This window comes from Lissotriton helveticus, chromosome 4_2, assembly GCF_964261635.1.
Source record: "Lissotriton helveticus chromosome 4_2, aLisHel1.1, whole genome shotgun sequence".
Taxonomy (NCBI): Eukaryota; Metazoa; Chordata; class Amphibia; order Caudata; family Salamandridae; genus Lissotriton; species Lissotriton helveticus.
This window is the reverse complement of record NC_136064.1, coordinates 98,787,989-98,809,947: the sequence shown is the minus strand read 5'-3', so window position 1 is coordinate 98,809,947 and position 21,959 is coordinate 98,787,989. Positions and strand designations below refer to the sequence as shown.

At 44.8% G+C, this 21,959-nt stretch overlaps 1 protein-coding gene across 1 annotated transcript in view; it reads left to right on the top strand.

Annotated features, from left to right (window-relative positions):
- The window catches only part of LOC144751959 (uncharacterized), a 309,766-nt gene that overhangs the window by 134,043 nt on the left and 153,764 nt on the right, over positions 1 to 21,959 (top strand). Inside the window, exon 4 of the mRNA XM_078639921.1 lies at positions 16,401 to 16,535. Coding sequence (XP_078496047.1) covers positions 16,401 to 16,535 — 135 coding nt within the window. The remainder of the gene's footprint in view (positions 1 to 16,400; positions 16,536 to 21,959) is intronic.

The window sequence follows — 21,959 nt, the reverse complement described above, 5'->3', positions numbered from 1 at the left end:
ACGAACCATCTCCCAATGGGTTGTGGTTTACATCAAAATCTGTTACTCCTTGGCAAAGAAGTAACCTCCAGTGGGGTTGCACGCCCATTTCACCAGGGCACGGCAGCCACTGCTGCTTTGGGACATGTAGTCCCCCCCCCCCCCCCCCCCCCCTTTCATGACATCTGCCAGGCAGCTGCCTGGACAGCCTAGTCCAGAGAAACTGCTTCTTTGACCTTTCAGTTCTCCAGGACTTTCTGGTGTGAACTTGGTTCGCAGACCCACCTCTGGGGTTGGTATTGCTGGGCTATCTATTCTAAGGTTAGGAATCCATAACTAATTGTCTCTTTCAGATGAACAAGTTACTTACCTTCGGTAACAATATATCTGTAGGAGACATAGATTCGTTATGGATTCCTCAAGGCCCCACCCATCCTCCCAGTCTGCTAACTGACTTCTAGGGTAAGGGACTTCCCTTTAGGGCCCTAGTTTTGTGCACCAGTGGTCATTGTCCTGCATGGCTCTGCGCTTCTGCTGTGGAATGTCGTGTAAAGAACTGACGTACGCGCGCTGGGGCGACGTCTAAGTTGATACTGCAACGTCATTCCGGTGACCCTGATGCCAGCTACGAACGCAGAGTCTACCAACGCCACCTACTGACACGCAGGGGTACTGCTGAAGAAAAATTCTCCAGATTCAGTCTGACGCCTGGGGGTAAATCTAAGGTGAGGAATCCGTAACTAATCTGTCTCTTACAGATATATCGTTACCGAAGGTAAGTAACTTGTTCTACAGGACTTTTTCATCCAAACTTTCTCTTCTACAACAGAAACCCCATGATTATGAACCAAGGCAATATGATAATCACCCCACTCATCCACTGCATCTTCTTTGAGTTGTAAAGGTATCCTTGAGAGAGCACCTGCTGTTGTAGTCTTCACCACAAACCTAAATCACCTTCTATATAAAGTCTTGTAATCTCATGGACCTCCTGGCAATGTGTAGCAATGCCTTAGCCATTCCTTCTAAACTTAAAGTAAATTTGCAAAGGGTTTGTGATCACTTCTAAACAAAAATATTTTGTCCCACACCAACTATCTAAAATGCTCTAATGCCCGCACACAAGCGACGGTTTCTTTCTCTATAACAGAATACAGATGTAAAAGTAATAATAACCTCCTCTGCGTTACCTTTTTTTCTGGAACAACGCAGCACTCAAAACCTTACAACTTGTCTCTGTAGTTCCCACACTCTGAATGTTCGGATCAAAGTCCCTTAAAGCCAAAATATTTGCTATGGCTGACTTAACATCATCAAATTCCTTTTGGCATTCACAACTCCACTCAAATTTGCACTTATTCTTAAGTAATTGGCAAATATTAAAAGTTCTGCATGCAAAATTTTGGACTTTCATAAAATTCCACTCTACCCAAAATGGATCTTACTTCATTCTTATTCATCGGTGTGGAAGCAGTTTGAATCTCTTCTACCGACATCGGTTTGGGTTTAACTCCATCCTTATTTAAAACGTGACCTAAATAAGACTAAATGCGTAGTGGATTACGAATTGCAACTCCATTCTGAGTTTGTGGAAGGTCTTTTCAGCACTGGGTAGAGCCCTGGTGTGACCTGTGTGCCACTGCCTAAACGCCTAATGTCTGTATTTTTGCACACTGGAGTTTTCCACAGCGGTCTTGCTCCGACGCTTTTTATCTCAAGTGGAGCGCAGGCCTCCAGTATGCCTTTCCACCCATACAACTTCTGCCCAGAGTTGCCAGAAGATTGGAAATAACCAGTCCCAAGTCATCACGGTGGCTCCAGATGGTGCTCAGATTTGTTGAACATAGCCATTGGTTCTCCGATTGGACTAACCCTTCAGGACGAATGGCTGTTGCAGGAACAGGGGATGGATCTCCACCAGAACCTGTCAATGATCTGCCTTCATGAGTGGAGATTTAGTGGCAACAGTTTTCAGCTTTTGACCTTTCTTCAGAGGTCTGTAATGTCATCTTGGTAGCCCGGTGTCCCTTAACCAAGATTGTATAATGTAATGTAAATGTAAATGTGTTGGACTTGTAAAGCGCACAGCTGCCCGTAAGCGTCCCGGCGCTTGCTTAGGGAACCCGTCCTGGTATTCCCCTGTGAGAAACCCCGGCAGGGTGTCCACAAGGTGAAAGCCAGGCATCCCGCCGCGAGGGGCCGTAGTGGAGATTAAGCAAGCTATTGCCCAGAGTCGCAGAGTGTGACCCCGTATGCTTATTGACAGGGAAGGGGGTAAGTGAAAAACAAAGATAAACCCTGTGGTCTTTTGACGGAAAAGTCTGATAGATCTAGTAGAGAGAACTACCTATAATACGTGGGTACTTTCAGTGCTTCACAAAAATATATAAACAGACTTAATAAAAACTCAGAACATTAGGGCAAGTGTCACTAATTACTAAGCATCATAGTCCATTTCGTAAAAAAGAATGCTATTTATTTAATTCCTCCCTTCGGGTTACACTCTAAATGTAAAACTTAATGTTGCTCATAGTTAAAAACATAATCTCATCATCACAATATACAAAAAACATAAAATTAGTTAAACAGTCGACGCGGCGTTTCGGTGTTTGTTAATCTTATCACCTTCATCAGGACAAACATTATCGATGTAAGATCTTATAGAAATCTTGTCTGAATTTGATTAATCAATTTCAATATTCTGCTGTATGATTTCTTTTTACTAGTTATATGTTGAGCCTTAAAGATAGATTTATGCTATCAACCCGGCACGTTGGAACCACCGTTTATTGTTGTAGATTTTTTTTTTTTTTGCAAAGGTCTATTGTTTGTCTATTTTGCGTCGACTGTTTAACTAATTTTATGTTTTTTTTATATTGTGATGATGAGATTATGTTTTTAACTATGAGCAACATTACGTTTTACATTTAGAGTGTAACCCGAAGGGAGGAATTAAATAAATAGCATTCTTTTTTACGAAATTGACTGATGCTTAGAACATTAGGGCAAGTGTCACTAATTTACTGAGTTTTTATTAAGTTTGTTTATATATTTTTGTGAAGCACTGAAAGTACCCACGTGTTATAGGTAGTTCTCTCTACTAGATCCATCAGACTTTTCCGTCAAAAGACCACAGGGTTTATCTTTGTCAGATTTTCACATCCACCTGGAGCGCTGTTTACACGTTCACTGGGTGCTCTGCATTCCACCAAAGTCCAACCTGTTTAGCGCGATCATGGTGCGATGGGCTAGAACGTTCACGTTTGGGTAGTCCTACCCTTTACAGGTATTTAAGTAGCATAATAAATTATTTGCATAACTTTGGAAGGTTCAAGGTTTAATTTGTTTTGAGGTGCTCTGACACCGGTTATGACCAGGTGTGGTCCACATACCCACTGTGCCATTGGAACAAAGCTTTACTAAGACAGCCGTGATGGGGGCAAAACCGGCCTTGGGTTGTTTGTGTTCAGGAAGGACCTGGGAGTTTGGGCTGGACTGTTCTTACTGAAGCAGGGTCAATGCTGGGTCCAAACTGAGGTGGCATTGTGTGCAAAATAACGATGGACTGGAATGTAGCCCCAGCAATTAATTCAAGCGTTCCATCCATCACTTTTTTTTGTATACTTCAGTGTCATCCTTTGTGTCATGCTATAACAAACTCCATCCTGTACCCAACCACTTTTAGTGTTGTCATGTATGCTCTTCATTTAAGTAAATGGTTCAAATCTGTTATCCTAATGTGTTGCTGGTTAACATTTATAATAAGAGTATCAATTCATCCTTATCACTGACCTGAGTCATATAGTTTCTGATCTCAATGGAAAGCTGGTTGTATTTTGTTTTATAGGAGTAAAAGTTGAACAATTAACCTTCCTTCAATATCAATCACTGCAAGTCCAGTATATCTTTTTTGCACCTGTATACAGTCCTTGTTTGATTGAAAGAGCTACCGAAAATTAAACTACTTTATGGCATGGAGTAAGTTTTAATGTGGCTTGGCTGTTACCCATGTAAGTCATCATACTAACATTAGACCATAAACTTGTTTAAAAAAGGTCAATACGCTGTGTGAGCCTACGCACTTTTGACTTGGTACCCAAGGACTTTGTCCCAGTTAAACTTCATGGACTTGTGCCTGGTTGGACCACTCAAAAGTTCTTTTAACTTTTAAATCCTAGCTAGCTGAGATGCAAAAGAGGCAGACAGCTCTCAATCTCAACCTTGCTTTAGAAATGGCAGTCTTATGTCAGTTTGTTTCTTTAGTCAACTGAAGCACCATAACTTTGACTTTTGTAAGCAGGCCGCTCCCTGGCTCAGTCCAGAGGGAGCATCTTCAATACTTCATCCAGGCAGATAACCATCAAATTTGTCTATTTACATCTAAAAGTTTACTTTGTTAGGCTGACTAGTGCCACAAGCTTAATGATGTACTGAATGAACGCATCATCTAAACCCGATATCACCATAGCCATTCCGGACAATTACATGATCATCCGAAAAGACCGCACCAACCAAACAGGAGGAGGCATCGCCATCGTCCATAAGAACACCTTCAAAATCACGACCAGCTCAGACGATAACCTTACAACCGCCGAACACCTCCACTTCCAGGTCCACATCGACCCTAGAACCACACTCAGAGGCACCCTCATCTACAGGACTCCAGGAACCCGTAAACAATTCAGCGAAGACATCACCGACTTCATCAGTCCACATGCCCTCGCCTCCGAGAACTACATTCTATTAGGAGACCTCAACTTCCACCTTGACAAGAAAAACGACAGCAACACCACCACCCTTCTTGAAAACCTGGCCAATCTCGGCCTCAAACAACTTGTTGACACCCCCACCCATGTAGCCGGACATAAGCTCGACCCAATTTTCACCTCCAGCAAACACATTTCCTTCGATCGCACCACAGCTCTCCACTGGACGGACCACAGTTGTGTTCACTTCAGCTACAAAACCACCTTGACCCACAACCCCCCACAACCTATCCCCCGAAGAAAATGGAACAAAATCACCACCGACCAACTCCTCACATCGCTCAACCAAAACCCACCCGCCCTCTCATCGGACCCAAACCAAGCTGCCATCAAATTCAAACAATGGATCACTCACAGCGCTGACGAATTAGCACCCTTGAAAAACCATCACACCAAACAAGACATTAAAAAGGCCCCCTGGTTCAACGATGACCTTAAGAAATCCAAAAAGCTATGCCGCACTCTCTAGAAAACATGGAGAAAAAACCCAACCACCGACAACATGACCACCTTCAAAAAAGCCACACGCACACACCACCAGCTGATCCGAGCCACCAAGAAATAAGCACTCAAGATTCGACTCGACGACAACGCCCACAACAACCAGGAACTATTCAACATCGTCAAAGATTTCACCAACCCCACCGCAGCCTCAAACAACATCACTCCCTCCCAAGACCTCTGCGACTCGTTATCCTCCTTCTACAACAAAATTGCCAACATACATAACAGCTTCGGAAACAGTTCCAACAAACAATCCTCTCCACCCCCCTCAGAACCTAAACCGCCCTCTAACAACCTCAGCGCCTGGAACCCAATCACCACCGAAGACACCATCCTCCTAATTAACTCCATCCACTCTGGCTCGCCAACTGACCCCTGTCCCCACCACATCTTCAACAAAGCAGACTCCATCATCGCACCCCATCTCCGTGATGTCATCAACTGCTCCTTCATCTCTGCCACCTTCCCAGAAAGCTGGAAACTTGCCGAAGTCAGCGCCCTCCTGAAGAAACCCACAGCAGACCCCTCCGAACTTAAAAACTACCGCCCCATATCCCTCCTCCCATTCCCAGCCAAAGTCATTGAGAAAGCCGTCAATAGCCAACTCGCTGCCTTCCTCGAATCCAACAACTCCCTCGACCCCTCACAGTCCGGCTTTCGAGCCAAACACAGCACTGAAATCGCCCTCATCGCAGCAACAGACGACATCCGAACACTACTGGACAACGGAGAAACAGTGGCCCTCATTCTACTCGACCTCTCTGCCGCCTTCGACACTGTTTGTCACAGCACACTCATACAACGCCTCAGCAACATCGGCATAAAAGGAAAAGCCTTGGACTGGATCATCTCGTTCCTAGCTGGGAGAACTCAGAGTCCGACTTCCCCCGTTCAAATCAGAGGCCACCGAAGTCATCTGCGGAGTACCACAAGGATCATCACTCAGTCTCACCCTCTTAAACGTTTACATGAGTCCACTCGCCTCAATCGCGCGTCAACACAACCTCAACATCTCCTACGCAGATGACACCCAGCTGATCCTCTCCCTCACCAAAGACCCCAACACCGCCAAAACCAATCTTCACGAATGCATGAAAGAAGTAGCCGTTTGGATGAAAGACAGCCGCCTTAAACTTAACTCAGACAAAACGGAAGTGCTCATCCTAGGATCAACCCCCTCTGCCTGGGACGACTCTTGGTGGCCTTCGGATCTGGGCTCAGCACCCATACCCACGGACCACGCATGTAACCTTGGTTTCATCCTAGACTCTTCACTCTCCATGACCAAGTCAACGCCGTCTCATCCTCCTGCTTCAACGTACTTCGTATGCTCAAAAAAATCTTCCACTGGATCTCTGCGGAGACCAGGAAGACTGTCACCCACGCACTGGTTACGAGTCGACTAGACTACGGAAACACCCTCTACGCCGGAACTACCGCCAAATTACAGAAAAAACTCCAACACATCCAAAACGCATCAGCGAGACTCATATTGGACATCCCTCGCCAAGATCACATTTCCGGCCACCTGAAAGACCTCCACTGGCTTCCCGTCAACAAGAGAATAACATTCAGTCTCCTCACTCACGCACACAAGGCCCTCTACAAACTAGGTCCCGAATGCCTCAACACTCGACTATCCTTCTACACACCCACCCGCCAACTGAGATCCTCCAATCAAGGCCTCGCTGCAGTTCCGCGTATCCAAAGATCCACCATGGGAGGTAGATCCTTCTCCTACTTGGCGGCCAAGACCTGGAACTCACTCCCCACTCACCTCCGCCTTACACAGAACCACATCTCCTTCAGAAAAGAACTTAAAACCTGGCTATTCGACAAATAATGAACCCCCTCCCCAAGCGCCTTGAGACCCTCTGGGTGAGTAGTGCGCTATATAAATTCTTGAACTTGAACATGTGCATACAGAGCTATTTCCTGTGATGACTGTTTTAAAACAGTTTGCAACCATTACATTTAAATAGGGATATAGTGCCATATGCCGGCGTATAATTCCATATATCCTATTAAATTGCTATTTTGTTTCATTCACTTCACATTCTTTAATTGATATGACAGTTTTTTTTCTGCAGGATGTGAGCCATTTGGTTGCGCTATTTTTCGCATTATTATTGAACGTTTTTAACCAACGCATGTTTTGCACCCTATGGCCCATTGTTCGTGGTGCTTTCTCAAGGCTAATAATAATTGGAGAAAAGATTACACTGGTCTTGTTATATCTGAAGGCTTTTGTTGCACTGCATGCATGAAGAAAAGAAGCAGGTTTCTGGATAAAAAGCAAAATCATGCCTAGGTGTTCGTATTGTCGCGGTGATGGTGCCTATTTAGTGAAACTCATTTTTAGCAGTCTTGCTCTTTTTGAGGCAGACACAGTCAGTAATAAAAGTACAATAGTGCATTGCAACATTTATGCTACCTCTTTAGTGAATGTCAGTAGTTTTATTAGAATAGAAATTGAAGAACTGCACTGTGAGGCGATGCATCATAGAGCAGCTGGAGACTTGTGAGTTAATAGTAACTGCAAGGAAAAGGGTGTACACCATGTCGAAGTTTTAGCTTACTGGTCCTAATGGTTCATCATGTGGTCTTTTTTTAGGGGCAAGATTGTCAATCGGAAGTGTCTTAGTGTGTTGCTATTCTAGGTGGTATGTCATGACAAACGTAGCTTAGTGTGACTTGGAATGCCAGTTTTTGTTATGTTTCCGGGACCATGTTGAGGTTAGTAACAGTGTTTGGCGTGGTCTGATAAATTCTTCTTCTGCTAATTACTCCTCTAATGAAGATCCTCCAGGCCTCGCATTGTACCTGAAAAACGTCCACGAACACAGCGCTGCCAAGCGGTGCCATGTAACGCCAGTTGCAGCGCTGTTTGACTTGGATACATCGACACTGACCTACATAAGCTTAGTCTGGACCACTGACGTCTGTTCCTGTTTTTCAACACCTTACTGATTCAGATCCAGAGTTCTTCTGAATCATTCGAAAATTCTTTCATGATTGTTTGATGTTGGCGAAGTTCCACATCCCCTCCTAAGATTTTGGGGCACAACCACCCTGTCTACAATGTTGAAACATCTTGTGGACAAACTACAGGTAACTACATGTGGTGTCCGGGGGTCTTACCATGACCCCGTGTCCTGTGACTTCTGCACATCCATGCACCTAAAGATTATCTGGGGGTGGCAGATAAAGTTGTTGTTGGCTAGGGCCTTTATGGAAACCCTAATCTGCTTCTCCTCCTCCTTCAGGTTAGTCTCTGGATAGTTGGGGCCCCACCCATGGAATCCTCCCATAAGAAACACACACACCATCCAAAGCACACGTCCTCTCCCAGAACTCTTTGGAGAGAATGCAGCACCAATCTCCAGAACTAGTCACTTCCTCATACTCTTTGGTTCCAATACCGGTTCTCAAAAATCTTGAACTGAATTTCTGCGACCATATGCAAACCCTTCCCAGAGCATGTTTTGGTGGGCTATGTTGGCTAGCTCCAAGATTGCCCGGCTTTGTTCTGGGTCAGCAAACAAGAGCGGGGTCTGATCCTTTGGGTATGAGTCCTCACATTTGGCCTTTGCCCACTAAGATACAATCCAATTATACTAGAAACTGGTCCTAGTGATATCCATGCTTTGCCCTTAAAGTAGAACGCCTCCTCAAACCTATCCGGCAGCATTTAGAGTGGTAAGAGGAAATGGTGAGTGTCTGAAGACAATCTCCGGGAGTGCAGAGGCTTGCTTGAATGGAGGTTTTACAAAAGGGGGTGGTGATGGACGGAGCATCTGAACCAATCAAACTCACACCCAGTCAAAAGATCTGGGTTTAATCCATCACCGTTCTTTAGCCCACTCTGCCACCCCAGTTCAGACATGGCCATATGCAAATCAGTCTGACCCTGTGCCTCATGGGAACAGTCCAGCCCGAACTGCCAAGCCATGCCTTCCCTGGACCGGAAACAAGCTTCCGAGGACCGGTTTCTGGCATTCCAGCCGTCTTGAGCCAGGATAGCTTGACTCCAGTGGCAAAGTGAGCAAGGGACTCACGTCTGAGCATACCCTGCCACACTTATGGCGGCCAAGCGGTACAAAAGGGGGTGGTGATGGACGTCTTAGGCTCGAGTGCTAAAGTGCTAGACTGACCTGACCAGATTCATGGACACATAGGAAAAGGTTTTGATTGCTGAGGACCTCCTCCCGCTTTATCGAACTGTAGCTGGATTCTAACTAGACCTCTTAAATGCTTGTGCGGTTTGTCCCCAGAAAATGATACTCACTACCCTTCTGGCCGCCCTCTTGAGGAAGTCTGTTCTTTCATATGAGTAGTACCGAAATGTTGCATCCTTAGTCAGCTGCCCTGGTAGCACTCTTGCCATGTAACCAAGCATTAGTAGCAGGGGTAACAGCTGCCTCAGGAAAAGCCCATTTGGAGGCTCAGGTGTCTTCAGCTAAGCGAAACCCTAACACTTTCCTACAGCTTCTCTGTGCTGGGAGTCCTGTGCTGAAATGTTTTCCCTTTGACAGTGTGCCCTGTTCACTGCCAACAACATGATACTTTTTGAAAGGTCTACACTTTATTGGAAGTGGCATGGATGGGTATATTAAGTCTTAGTGACCACTTGAAGAAACCACTTTCCTATCTGATGAGCAAGGGTTTGCATGCTTCCAACAGATTCAACATTGCGGCTTGGAATCTGTGAAAGCCATTCCTGATCTGACACAACAGTCATTCTTCCTAGTTTTTAGTAAACCAGGGAACCCACTAGGTAATCAAGGATCAGGGGTATTAGATTATTAAGCAACAAAGGTCCTTAATCTAACAAGATAATCTATAGTACAGATGATTTATAGACCACAATCTGCACTATAAGGAAAAAACGTGTCCAGCCGGACACTAATTTAATCAATGTAAAGTTTTGCATAAGATAAGGTGAACAATTATAAAGTGGGATACAGTCCTGTGTCCAGTACACAAAACACACAAGGAACAAACCAAAGAAATACGGGGGTATTTACAGGCAATTAGGAAAGGGGGAGGACGCTGTTATGAGTTAGCCTCGCTGTCCTCATGTAGTATACACAATTGAGTAACACAATGGGAAACTAGTGTTGCTTACACAAACTATCGACTGCGTTTCGATCCTATATAGAATAAATGATCATCATCAGGACTAACAATACATTGCCTGAATATGCAAGCCTTTTGAGAAAGGAAGCAAAAGACAGGGGACATAGTCTCAGAACGGTTAGCTTCATACGATTGCATTGCTTAACTCCAGACCATGCTTATTGTGAAGACCTTTCATTCGTGCGTGAAAGGGATTGCCAGTGTCAATCAATCCGGTAATTTGTGTAAAAAACTGTGACATGGTGATAATTAGCCACAGTGGGGTGGGGTGGGGTGGAGTGCTGAGTCGTGATGGTGTGGTGGGGCAGGGAGGGTCGTGTCTAGGTAGGAGGCCTGCAAGAATGGGGTGTTTCTAAGGAGGAACAGGTCTCGCCTAATAATGGCTGCAAAAGGACGTGCCAAAAACATGGATGTCCGTGACGGAGAATAGTATCGAGGTACGGTGCTGTATCAGACTTGTGGGGCTCCAATGGGGCGGGAGCAATTGGATCTGTGAAAACAACATCACAAACCTAATGCAGCCAACATCCGTATGAATTGAGTTGCCTCATCTGACAAAAATCAGAAACATACCAAAAGGTGAATTCATAGTCTGAAAAACTGCAGTGAACCAAAATGCTTTGAAGAAAAAAATAGTAGAATCCTGCAAATAATGTTGACCCTGGATAAACAGTTCTCAAAGTAGCTGCATTATGGAAGGTCAGAACCACCAACCAGGTCTAAAACCAGATTTAATGAACGACTATTACTGGAACGAGAACCCCAGTGTTGAACCACTAAACAGGAATATTACATACTGTCACAATACTCAGATAAGCAAAGTAAATCTCTATGGTTGGGTGCCCTAACAAAACAAGCGTCCACTAAAACCAAAATGTTGCTTCACTTCACAGAGGCGTAACTGGAAAACAAGGAGAAAATAACATCTCACTTATGCAAGCCAATACATCATAAAGGAATGGTTATCTTTGCAAATTAAATACCTGGTGTATGATACCCGGTCTTTGAAAACTTGCATATTGGCAGCACTATGCATTCATTAAAAGAGAATCCAGGAACATAACCTCCAGATCAGTAAGTCGCACTAGTAGACCATATGAGCAAAAATCACTCGCATCAGTAGAAATTTATCTTCGGTGCTTTTGAGTAGCTCCACAAGAACAAAAGAAGCTGAAAAGGACACCTACATTGAGGGCAAATGGCTTATCAGAGCGACTACAGAAAATGAAAGATTTAAAGTGCAAAAATGAATTAGTGATCATGAAATCTATGTAAAACAAACTTTAGGGAGAACAAAAAAAATTGATTATATCAGCAAATTTAATAAAACAGAATGATCTAGATGACTATTTAGGGTCACTCCTGGGTGACTAGAGTCACATGGAGGCACCCCATTAGACAAGCATCAATATTCAATCCAAAGAACGGTGCCTCTGCGAATTCTTATGAATATTGTTAATGTGGCCACTCATAATAAAAGCGTGACAGCAAACAAATGATGGACGGAATACTGACAATGCAAACATTCTCCCCTAGTCAAACGATCTGGGTAAAATCCATTGTTCTTTACCTCACCATGCCACCCAAGTTTAGACCCAGCCAAGATTTATTCCATTCTGAATCCTCGAGGGCGCCCCAAAGCCAGTCTCCCATGCTGCTCTTGCTCCATATTGGCTCTTTACTACAAAGCCCTCAAGGGAGATGGAACAGAGCGTGATGAAGTGTTTGCCCTCTCCCCATCTAATCAGTGCCTGAGAGGGCGATGGGTTTGCTGAGTGGGTGCAGGTAGCTGGAACCCTGTTGCCTAGCTTTGTACACTGCTGGTGACCCTTCTGACACTATTCTGAGGACCTCCACATCGGAGTTGATCATGGCGAGTGGTTGGAATGAGGAGGGGTTCTCGGGGTCACCCCCAGTATTAGCATTAGGCATATGATGTCTGTCTGTACTCTTCCCTTCACCCCCTCTTCCCCCCCCCCCCCCACACACACACCTGCACATATGCAGATCATATCTTGACTCCTCTACTGTAAGGGCCTCTTCCAAATTGTTCAATGTGTCAAATGAGCGATGTGGCAGGTCTCTCCCCGCAAGGAACACCTCTGCCATATCCAGTCAGTCCTCTTCAGTGCGATAAACGCCCTGAAAGTATGTCACAAGGATCTTCAGGATGTCCTGGCTGTTCGTTATCGATTGTCCATCTGGTGTCTGTAAGTGCAGTATGTGTGGGACCACCTGTTTGCGTTTCAGGCTCCAGGCCAGAAGCAGGCCTGATTTATTACCTTCTCTATGCTGGTGCTGCCGGTAAGAGTGTGCTTATCTAACAATTCCCATAGATCTAACCAAGAGCGCCGGGCACGTATAACCTCCCCATGCAGCTGCAGAGCTGTCCTTTTCTTTCTGAAGAGCTGCAAGTTGTTGTTCCCGGTCCCCAATATCTGCTATTAGTAGTCTCCAGCCTTCTCAGGTGGTGCCCACACCGACCCGTATTACTGCTTTGAGGGTGTGCCATTCAGTAGCTCTAGAGGCAGTAGTGCCACAGTTGTGCTCCAAGTATGCCCGGAGGGTGGTGGCCAGTGTTTCTCTGCTAGCCAGGTTCAGTACGAATCCGTCCACGCCTGACAGCACATACCTCCCCTCCCCATTGCAACTGGCGTATGACCCAAAAGGAACCTTCCTACATGGTTAACTGTCCGTAGTGCCCTGGGGTCTACCCCTGCTATCGGCAGTTAATCCAAGCGACTGTACGTATTGTGCATTGGAGAGTGGTGGGTATACTTACTCGCCTGCGGGTGAAGAGTGCACCAGCTATCTAGAAATCTCATATTGCGCATGAGCTCAGTAAGTGACACCATCTTCTGGGGCTTGGTACTAAGTTGTGGTGGGTGCCGGTCCTTATCCCAGTCCAAGATACAATTAGTCACCTGCTCACACTATTGGAGACCCCATAATATCCTCAAGCAGAGCCTGATTTGTCCCATTGCACTTCCCAAATCTGTATCGAACAGTTTTTCCGGGCAATGTATCACCACTGATTTTTAGCTTTATATGTATTCCTGTTCTTTCAAATTCTTTAGGTAATATTTGTTTCTGAATTTATTTTTGATAATCTTCTGAGTTTTCAGTTACAGCTGTGAAGAACAAGGCTATTGTGTTACAGGTTTATAAGACTGTGGTTAAAGTGGATTTTGGGCTTGAGAAAAAGGGCATCTTCCAGTGCTGTCTCTTGAATGAGATATTATCCATAAAATCAGTTTGAGTAGTTATCAAGTGCACATCCAAGTCTGTGCTATAAAATACTTTGTAGTGAAATCTATTGGCTGTTACCTTGGGTCTTTGGATTAGTCTTAAAGTGCATGGAGTTTTAGTTGCATGCACATTGAAAGTGGATTTCTACTGGTTTCAATGTTGCCCCACCGCTGACTGGACAAAAGGGCAGTCCGCTATGCAATAATACTACAGTGCTCAAATTAGTAGTGGAAAAATTTACTACTTGTAGTAATAGTTATTTTTCCACTTCTTGATGTTTCTTCCCGACACTTGTCTCTGACACTTTCGGACCCTCTTCTTGTCTTGCTCATGGTATCAGTGTGTCTTGTTTCTGTTTTCTTGTCTGTCCTATAGTGTTGGCGCTTTTCCTGCTCTTACATGTGACCTAGCCCAAAAAGGATTTAATTATTGTTCAAGCAACTTTTAGATCAGTGGCTTTAAGTCTAACATTGGTGCCTCTGTGCCAAGTTATTGTGTCTTTGGTCTATATCGTCTGATTGTATTTTCTGGCAAAGACCTATGCACTCCTGAGCTCTAATGGTCCTGGTTTTCTCTTGGTGATTTCTTCCTTCTACTCTGCTATGCCATAAAAAAAACGCACATTCGAAGTGGCTTTTATTGATTGAGAGAGACCGATTGGTCAAGGTATGTGGAAACATGGTTGGCTCTGGCTGCGTGAGCAGCGAAACAAAATATTGCTAGGGGGTGGGGGGGTCTAGGCGCCCCGCAGTGGGAGGACTGGATGCAGGATCTCAACTGGTGCCAAAGGGCTGAAGAAACTGTATATACAAGTACGGGGTGTACTAAAAAACTGAAGAAAGTGTGGGTGCCCTGGCGGAAATACAGAGAAATGGGTGCATTTATGGAAGAGTCGTAGTATTGGGGATGGCCGTTTGTCCCAGTGGTTCCCTGATTATTACTTTACTGATAACATCTGTGATATCTCCCAATGTGATATGTATACGTTATTCTGTATTGTGTGGTCTCACGAGCATTAATTAAAAGAATTATTAAAAACAAAACGCACACAATTCTTGTTTGTGACCTCAGTCTTTCTGGTTGATCAGTGGATCTACTACTGCTTTTTGTTTTAAGGTCTTTTTCATTCATTGAGTAATTGTCCAATCTGATTACTTGATTCCTCTCATAGATTTTCCCTTGGCTTTTTTTCTTACCAGGTCTGTAGTTTCAGCAGAAGGTAAAAGATGATGTAGGCTGCTCTAGGTATTAGTTTGGCTTCTGATTGTTTTTGACTTGTGATTTGCAGCCCTTTTGATAATTGGGTCCTTCTAAAGTTAAAAACCCAGTCTGTGATCAAGAATCGTATCCATCCAGCACATTTGTCGAACAAGCTGGGTGAAGTGTTTCTGTCGAGACTGAGTTTAGTGATTCATCCTTTGATGCATCTGTTTAGGCTGTTACCACTAAACCTACTGCTGTGCTTTTTTGCCTTTCTGTAAAACCACCACCTCTGATTTGGTATTAGTTTAAAATGTGAGAAATCTGTGGTTAGGGTATTTCTCAGAAGAATAAGTTACTTCTGTTTGGATTGGATTTTTCGGGTGGACACTGCCCGACCACCTCACTGTTCTGTGGGTAGAAATAAAACTGTATGTTAGCTAGTGCCATTGAAAGATCATTTGTTTGCTTAGCCCTACATATTTTGAATGTGAAATGTCTGATTAATGTTACAGCAGTGTACGAGGGTGGCATATTTATGCATTTATGATGCCATGTGTGGTGGTTGAGTCACAACAGATTGAAAATGCCACTTGTTAGTGTACTGGAACTATTGCAAGAGTTTCCTGTCCCAGTCTGATTTCTGGGGAGTTTTATAAGGTGTGAATCTCTGGGTAGAGTATCCATCAGAATGTTAGTAACCCTATTCTTCTGATGGATAATTCTAGCCCAGATTTGTTAACTTTTCTGATTGCAGACCTTAGCAGTTTCAATCTGGAAAAGGTTGCATACTCTTTGGACTAGGCGGGGAATCTCTAGTTACCCATAAAGCTGGAATATTAAACTATTGAATCTGAATCTGAATAAAAGGCCTTCTCGTTTTACTAAAGATAGAACCCTGATTAGATGCTTGTGTGTGTTACCTAAGCGTCTAATTCTGCATTACTGATCAAGAGGAACTTTGGATTGATCAGTGCTTGGGAAGCATTAGTTTCCGTTCCACATATCTGTGACAGCACTCCCTTCTTGGAAGTAAGCAGCTCTAAAAAGGCGCAAGTGGTAGCTCACTGAATGCAGCAGTAAGCACAATAACCGGGTGAAACCATGCAACCCTTATGTATTACATATTCTGTTTGTCTTTTGGGATAATAAAAATGAAGTGTGTAATGGTAACTGATTAGCGCTATGAAGCCACAATAAGACTAGAGGGTTATTAGTTTCCCAAGCCTTCAGGGGGTGGGGGTGCAGGGTTATTGATCCGTCTCTTGCTGAATGAGCGGACTCTTCCACTGATTGGTCGGTGTCATGGAAAAGGTTCGCAAGCAATAACTAAGCCGGTACTGAAATGCTTGTTTTAGCAAAGTAGGGCATGAGATAAAGCCAATAGGAGTTTGGATAGTGTGTTGTACAGTAGGGAGGCCTAGAGTTATGCTTGGATACAATAGAGAGCCACTGTGGTGTATTAAAAGTTCACATGCTTTCCAAATGGAATGAATGAAGTAACGGTCACCCAATCCGATTCATAAGCTTTTATTAATTGTGTTGTGATTCTCTCCTTCCCAGCCTCCGGCATTGCTGGTATTTCTGGACCTGCAAGGAACGGTCTTGCTCTCAAGCCACCTAGAGTTACTAACCCGAAAAGCCCTGCAAGTGAACCCGTGAGCCCAAAGATGTCGGAGGATCAAGCGGTCTCCCAAGGTAACGGTCTATCCCGAAACCCTTAACATGATCCCTCTATCACCCCTGTCCTCCATCGCTGGCTCCTCAAGGTTAGTCGAGAAGGGACATGCCTCACCCTTGGCTTCACTGAAATGAGCACTTCTCTTTCCGGAGTAGTTCTTAAAGCGAGCTGGGGTACTCCCTACACCGAGAGCACGCTTTATAGAAAATAAAAAAATGCAAAGCTGAAACTGTTGGGTGAAGCTGTGCAGTATCCACCATTGCCCCTGCCCGATTACTGTCCCCTGTTGAAAGGAAGGGTTGCTAATTACAGTGGAGGATCGTGGGCTTTAGCGATTCAGGGTAGAGAATCCAGTCACTGGGGACAGTATATTGGAATTGGGTTTGCTTTGGTTCGGTCTGGAGAGCCTAACATTGAACAAATCCCATGTTCGAACTAATTCCTGTGTTCCCTCCGGGTAGTGGTAGACCCTGGAGTGTCATTCCGGCCACATCCATCACTTGGAGCAAGTGTGGAAACTAAAGTTGGCCTAGTTGGAGAGTAGTTGGCCTAACGGCTAGGGCGCTCGACCTCGGACTTGGAGCAACTGTGTTCGAGTCTCGGTAACGACGCCAAACTTCCTGCGATTCAGGGCAAATCACTTAATCTCCCCGTGCCTAACAAAAATGAAAGTGTCCTAATGTAACGTATCTGGTGCTATGTAAAGCGCTCTGATGCCCGATTCGGTTTGGGTCTAGTTCGCGCTATGTAAAACTCTCCCAAAAAAAAGTGTGGAACATATATATAATATGTATGTGTATATGTATATATATATGTGTGTGTGTATATGTATATGTATACATTGATTCACTCACGAAGTACTATTGGCGTAATCTGAAGACATGGAGTTGGGACGGGAATGTCCCCTGCCTGGTAAACGGGGATGTTCCCCTGCCGAGTTGCAGACTGCATGTATTTGGGATACTGACTTTTTATTTTGGCCCTGGCGTCCTACTAATTTACTTGTGTGTGCAGAGGCCTAGGCCTGTCCCTGACTGAGACGTTCTTAATTCGCACAGTTTGCTTCAGGTCCCAGGACAAAGACTCAAATATATAAAGCAAAAATATAAAACAAAACTATTTATTAAAAGAAGACCTAGAACTCGTACATTATATCAAATTTGATTTTTGTTTGTCTACTTTTGCATGTTAAGATTCCATCATAGTACATATTATTTGAGATATATGTTCAAGCTCTTTCAGTCCTAAATCTTGGTGCAGAATGCATGTTTTACTTTGTTAAAAATTAAACTTGACAAGAAATGAGCTTCTGACCTGTTTTGGTGGATTGAGATGCTTTAAACTACCACCTTCATTACATTAAAAAATAAAAGTGAATATTAGGATTTCAAACGCTTGTATAATCCCATTACACAAAAAGGATTTGCCAGTGTTTGTCTAAACATGAGCACGTTACATATATGGTATAACCACTGCACTCAAAACGTTAGTGCTTAAAACTATAAATGCGTTAAAATAATTATCTAAATCAGGTTGTTGGACTCTTTCAACAATGACAGGTATACTTTTCTATGTCTATTAAAACCCACATAAAATATACAGGTTTACTTTCTACAACTTAGATTTTCCCCGATGCCCAAGTTCCATTGTGTCGTCCGGAAAACAGGTCAATCCCCAACTCCAAGCCGGACCCACACTCTTGTCTGCTCCAGACTGGAATCTCAATTTTATGAACTGTCTTGATTGCTGAAGGCCTGTTCATGCCATGATTGCATGTTGAGGACCAGCCTGCGCAGGGTTACATCTGCCAAAGTGCTGAATTGCTAAAGACCCTGCTTGGGCCATCTCTGATGTCAAGTCCGCCTTCGCATCAATTTCAATTGTTGATCAGGAGGACCACCATGAGACTGCACCTACTGACAGTCCGGTTGGAACTGCACCATCTCAGGACTGCTGATCTTCAGGAGACTACAAAGTGGAGGCTGCTCAGGTGTGCTTCCGACCATGCCCCAACGCTGATAAACCTCTATGGACTACTGGTAGTGCACCGCTATTCTTTTAACTGTGGGTGCTCTCCAGAAACTATTCTGAGAGCTTACCCATCCTATAAATTGTTTATTCTGCAGCTCTTGAAACTGAATTCACATATGCATTTCGGGGGTGATTCAAATTGCATGTGATCTTCAATCCGGCTTCTTAACTTCCCCAAGTGAGAATTGGGATGCAGAAAGAGGGTAAAGAGCATTGGGAGGGAGGCGGGGGGCATGACGTGTTCAGCTTGATGTGACTAGTCTGGGCCCTGCTTACTTTGGAACTGGGTCTCCAGGTTTGAGTCTCTGCGTCGGCTCAATGTCCTGTGATTCTGGGCAAATCACTTAATCTCGCTGTGCATACTAAAAATTAACGAACAAAACACCAAACCAAAGCAGAACCAAACTCTTCAAAATTACCTGGAACCACACTGTGCCAACTATTCACTGTATAAATTCATGTACCAGTCACCATGCGCCGTCCACGCTGATCACTTTGTCACCTGCGTCGCTATCGTGGTTTTCACTCACACACCTTGAGCACCAAGTGCAATTTGGGTTGTTTTCATTTGTTCTATTTGTATATTGCAGTGCTGTCACAACTGCTAATTGCTTCCTTTTGCCTTTTTCCCAAATTATCTATATAAATGATTCCATGAGCACATGCTACAACCAAATAGTCTCCTTGCTTCCTTTTGGATAATAGTGTATGCATATCCTTACTAATTGCCTCCGAATAATACCAGTTGGGATACCACATGCTCTTATCGCATTCTCTACCCCAATCCCAACACGGTTGACGGGTTTTTGCTCCTGTTATTGATACAATACTAAAAATTTACAGCGCCTGTATACCCGCATGGGTGATTAGCCGTGCTCTACAAATCGGAGTATCCGACAAACTCTCGTGCGTCTACCCACACAGCTGGGCCTGTCCCTTCTACCTTTAATGAGTTAATTATTTAGCAATTGGTGTTATACCACCACAACAGCTTGATGTTTTCAGACTCCCCTCGGCTCCCCTTGCTGTCGTTTTACTAGACTTAAAACAGTGGTATGGTTCGCTCTCTACTCCGCTGAAACCAAACTTCAGGCCCCAAGTCCAAGGATTCTTCAGCTTAGGAGGTACCTTTAATAGTGGAAGCAAGAAGACAAACCTCTTCAAATGCGGTTTACAACACATCTGTCATCTGAAATGCTTCAAAGTAAGAAAGGGGAGACATTGAGAATTAGGAAACCTTTACCACAAACTGCGAAAAATACATAACACCGCCGCCAGACTCCTCCTCGACATCCCCCGGCATGAGCACATCAGACAACACCTGCGGGGACTCCACTGGCTCCCTGTGGAGAAAAGTCACCTTCAAGATCTTCACTCACACCTAGAAGTGCCTGCACAACAACGGACCCAAATACCTCAATGACAGAATAAACTTCCACGTACCCAACAGAAACCTGCAATCCGCTAACCTCGCACTAGCTGAAACCCCCAATATGCAGAACCAGATCAGGCAGAAGATCATACACTCACATCGCAGCCAAGACCTGGAACAAGCTACCGGAAGACATCAGACGCGCTCCCCTCCCTGGACACCTTCAGGAAGACCCTCAATACCTGGCTCTTCGGCTGAATGGAGCAGCACCCCCCTCCCCCGAACACCCCTTAGCGCCTTGAGACCCTCACGGGTGAGTAGCGCGCTTTACAATACCCCGATTGTTTGATCTCTAAACCAAAGGACTTTTAGCCAACGCTTTGAAACCATTTCTACTGAAACTATTATCATTATTATTCTTATTTGTTCTTCTATAGCGCATAGCTACTCAAAGGCTTTCCTGGCGCTTTGGCGACGGGTAGGGCAGCGAAGATGAGAACAGATTAAAATAACTAGGTTTTCAGGTTCTTACCAAACGTGGTTCAAAATTTACAGCTTCTCAGTGGTTCGGGGAGAGTATTCCATGTCTTGAGGCCCAAATAGGCGAAGGAGCAGCCACCCATCCAAGCACATTTCTGGGGACTGCAAAGAGAGAGCGATTGCTGGAGTGTAGCAGTCGAGAGGTGGTAAGGAACCACCAGCTCTTGCAGGTACCTTGGACCAGTGTGCAAGTTGGGTTTGTGCATAAAGCAAACCGCCTTAAATTAGATTTGCTTGTATACTGTAAGCCAATGCAGGTCGTGGAGGAGGCCAGACACAGAGGCATGTTTTGGAAGTCTAAACACAAGCCTGATGATCGTTCTAAACCACTTGAAGGCATCTTATAGTGGCTTTATCTTCCCCTAGATGCATAATGTTGCTGTAATCCAGCCTATATAGTGTCTACTTCAAATGGAGCTTTGTCCCCTTTACGTCTTACCCCCAAAGTTTTTCACTAGATTGTATATCGTTAAAAATGTTACCGGACCAAAGTCTCTTCACGCGTCGCAACGTTTTCTTGACGCTTCTTTTCTGCTGCAACCATGGACCTCCACCACGTCCTTCTATTTGCGCGACCGATCCTGCGCCTCCTGTTACTTTCGCTTGCTTTTGGGTGGGGACCTCAATGCCCAGGATGGATGCTGCTTCCTCGAGTTCCGTGCAGTGTAGACTGTTGTCAAACAGAAAAGCCAGGCTGAAGGGGGTATGTCCAGCGGTATTTTATCTTGTGCTCCCTCAGGGCTTCTTTGACCGGCCGAAACTGCTGGTGACGAGCAAGTGTAGCTTGGGCCAAATCTTGGAACAAGCAGGAAACATTCTGGAGTGTTATTTTTCAAGAGCACGTGCTTTCTGAAGAATCAGTACTTTGATTTTGAGGAACTTAATTTTGCTGATAAATCCCTAGGTTTCCTGGAGTCTCCCGGTGGTCACGCCCCCACTCTATGGACCCTATCCAGCGGCATCTCCGGGTCATTCTCTCCCAGCACTGTCATGAACAGCCCCACCATGAAGGCCTCCAGGTCAGGGCCCACGCAGCCTTCTTCCAAGCCCTTCACCCGAATGTTGTCGTGACGATCGGTTCTCGAGGTCCTCGCAGTGGAGTATCATGGCCTTGAGTTGGTTGCATAGGTCATCAGTGTTCTGCAAGAGGCAGCACACCGTCAGCTAATCCTGGCACCTCTCCTCCAGGTCCAAGGTGCGGGCTCCAATAGAATCCACATCCGCCTGCCGGGCCACCAGCTTTCCTCCATCTCTGCTTTAAAAGCGTCGAACGAGGCCCCCGTATCTGCCTTAATATCCTCCCGGATCTCCTTTTTGAACTCCCTTAGCGAAGCCATCAGGTCCTCTCTAGTAAACGCCATATCGCCACAAGCTTGGGCCCTCCCCTCTTTATCCACCCAGAGGTGGCTGGGGTGAAGTAGTTAGAGACCATGGTGATGTGCGCTTTCTTTGGCGTCATATGGACTGGTGTGCAGCATCAACCCGGGGCGCCTCTGTC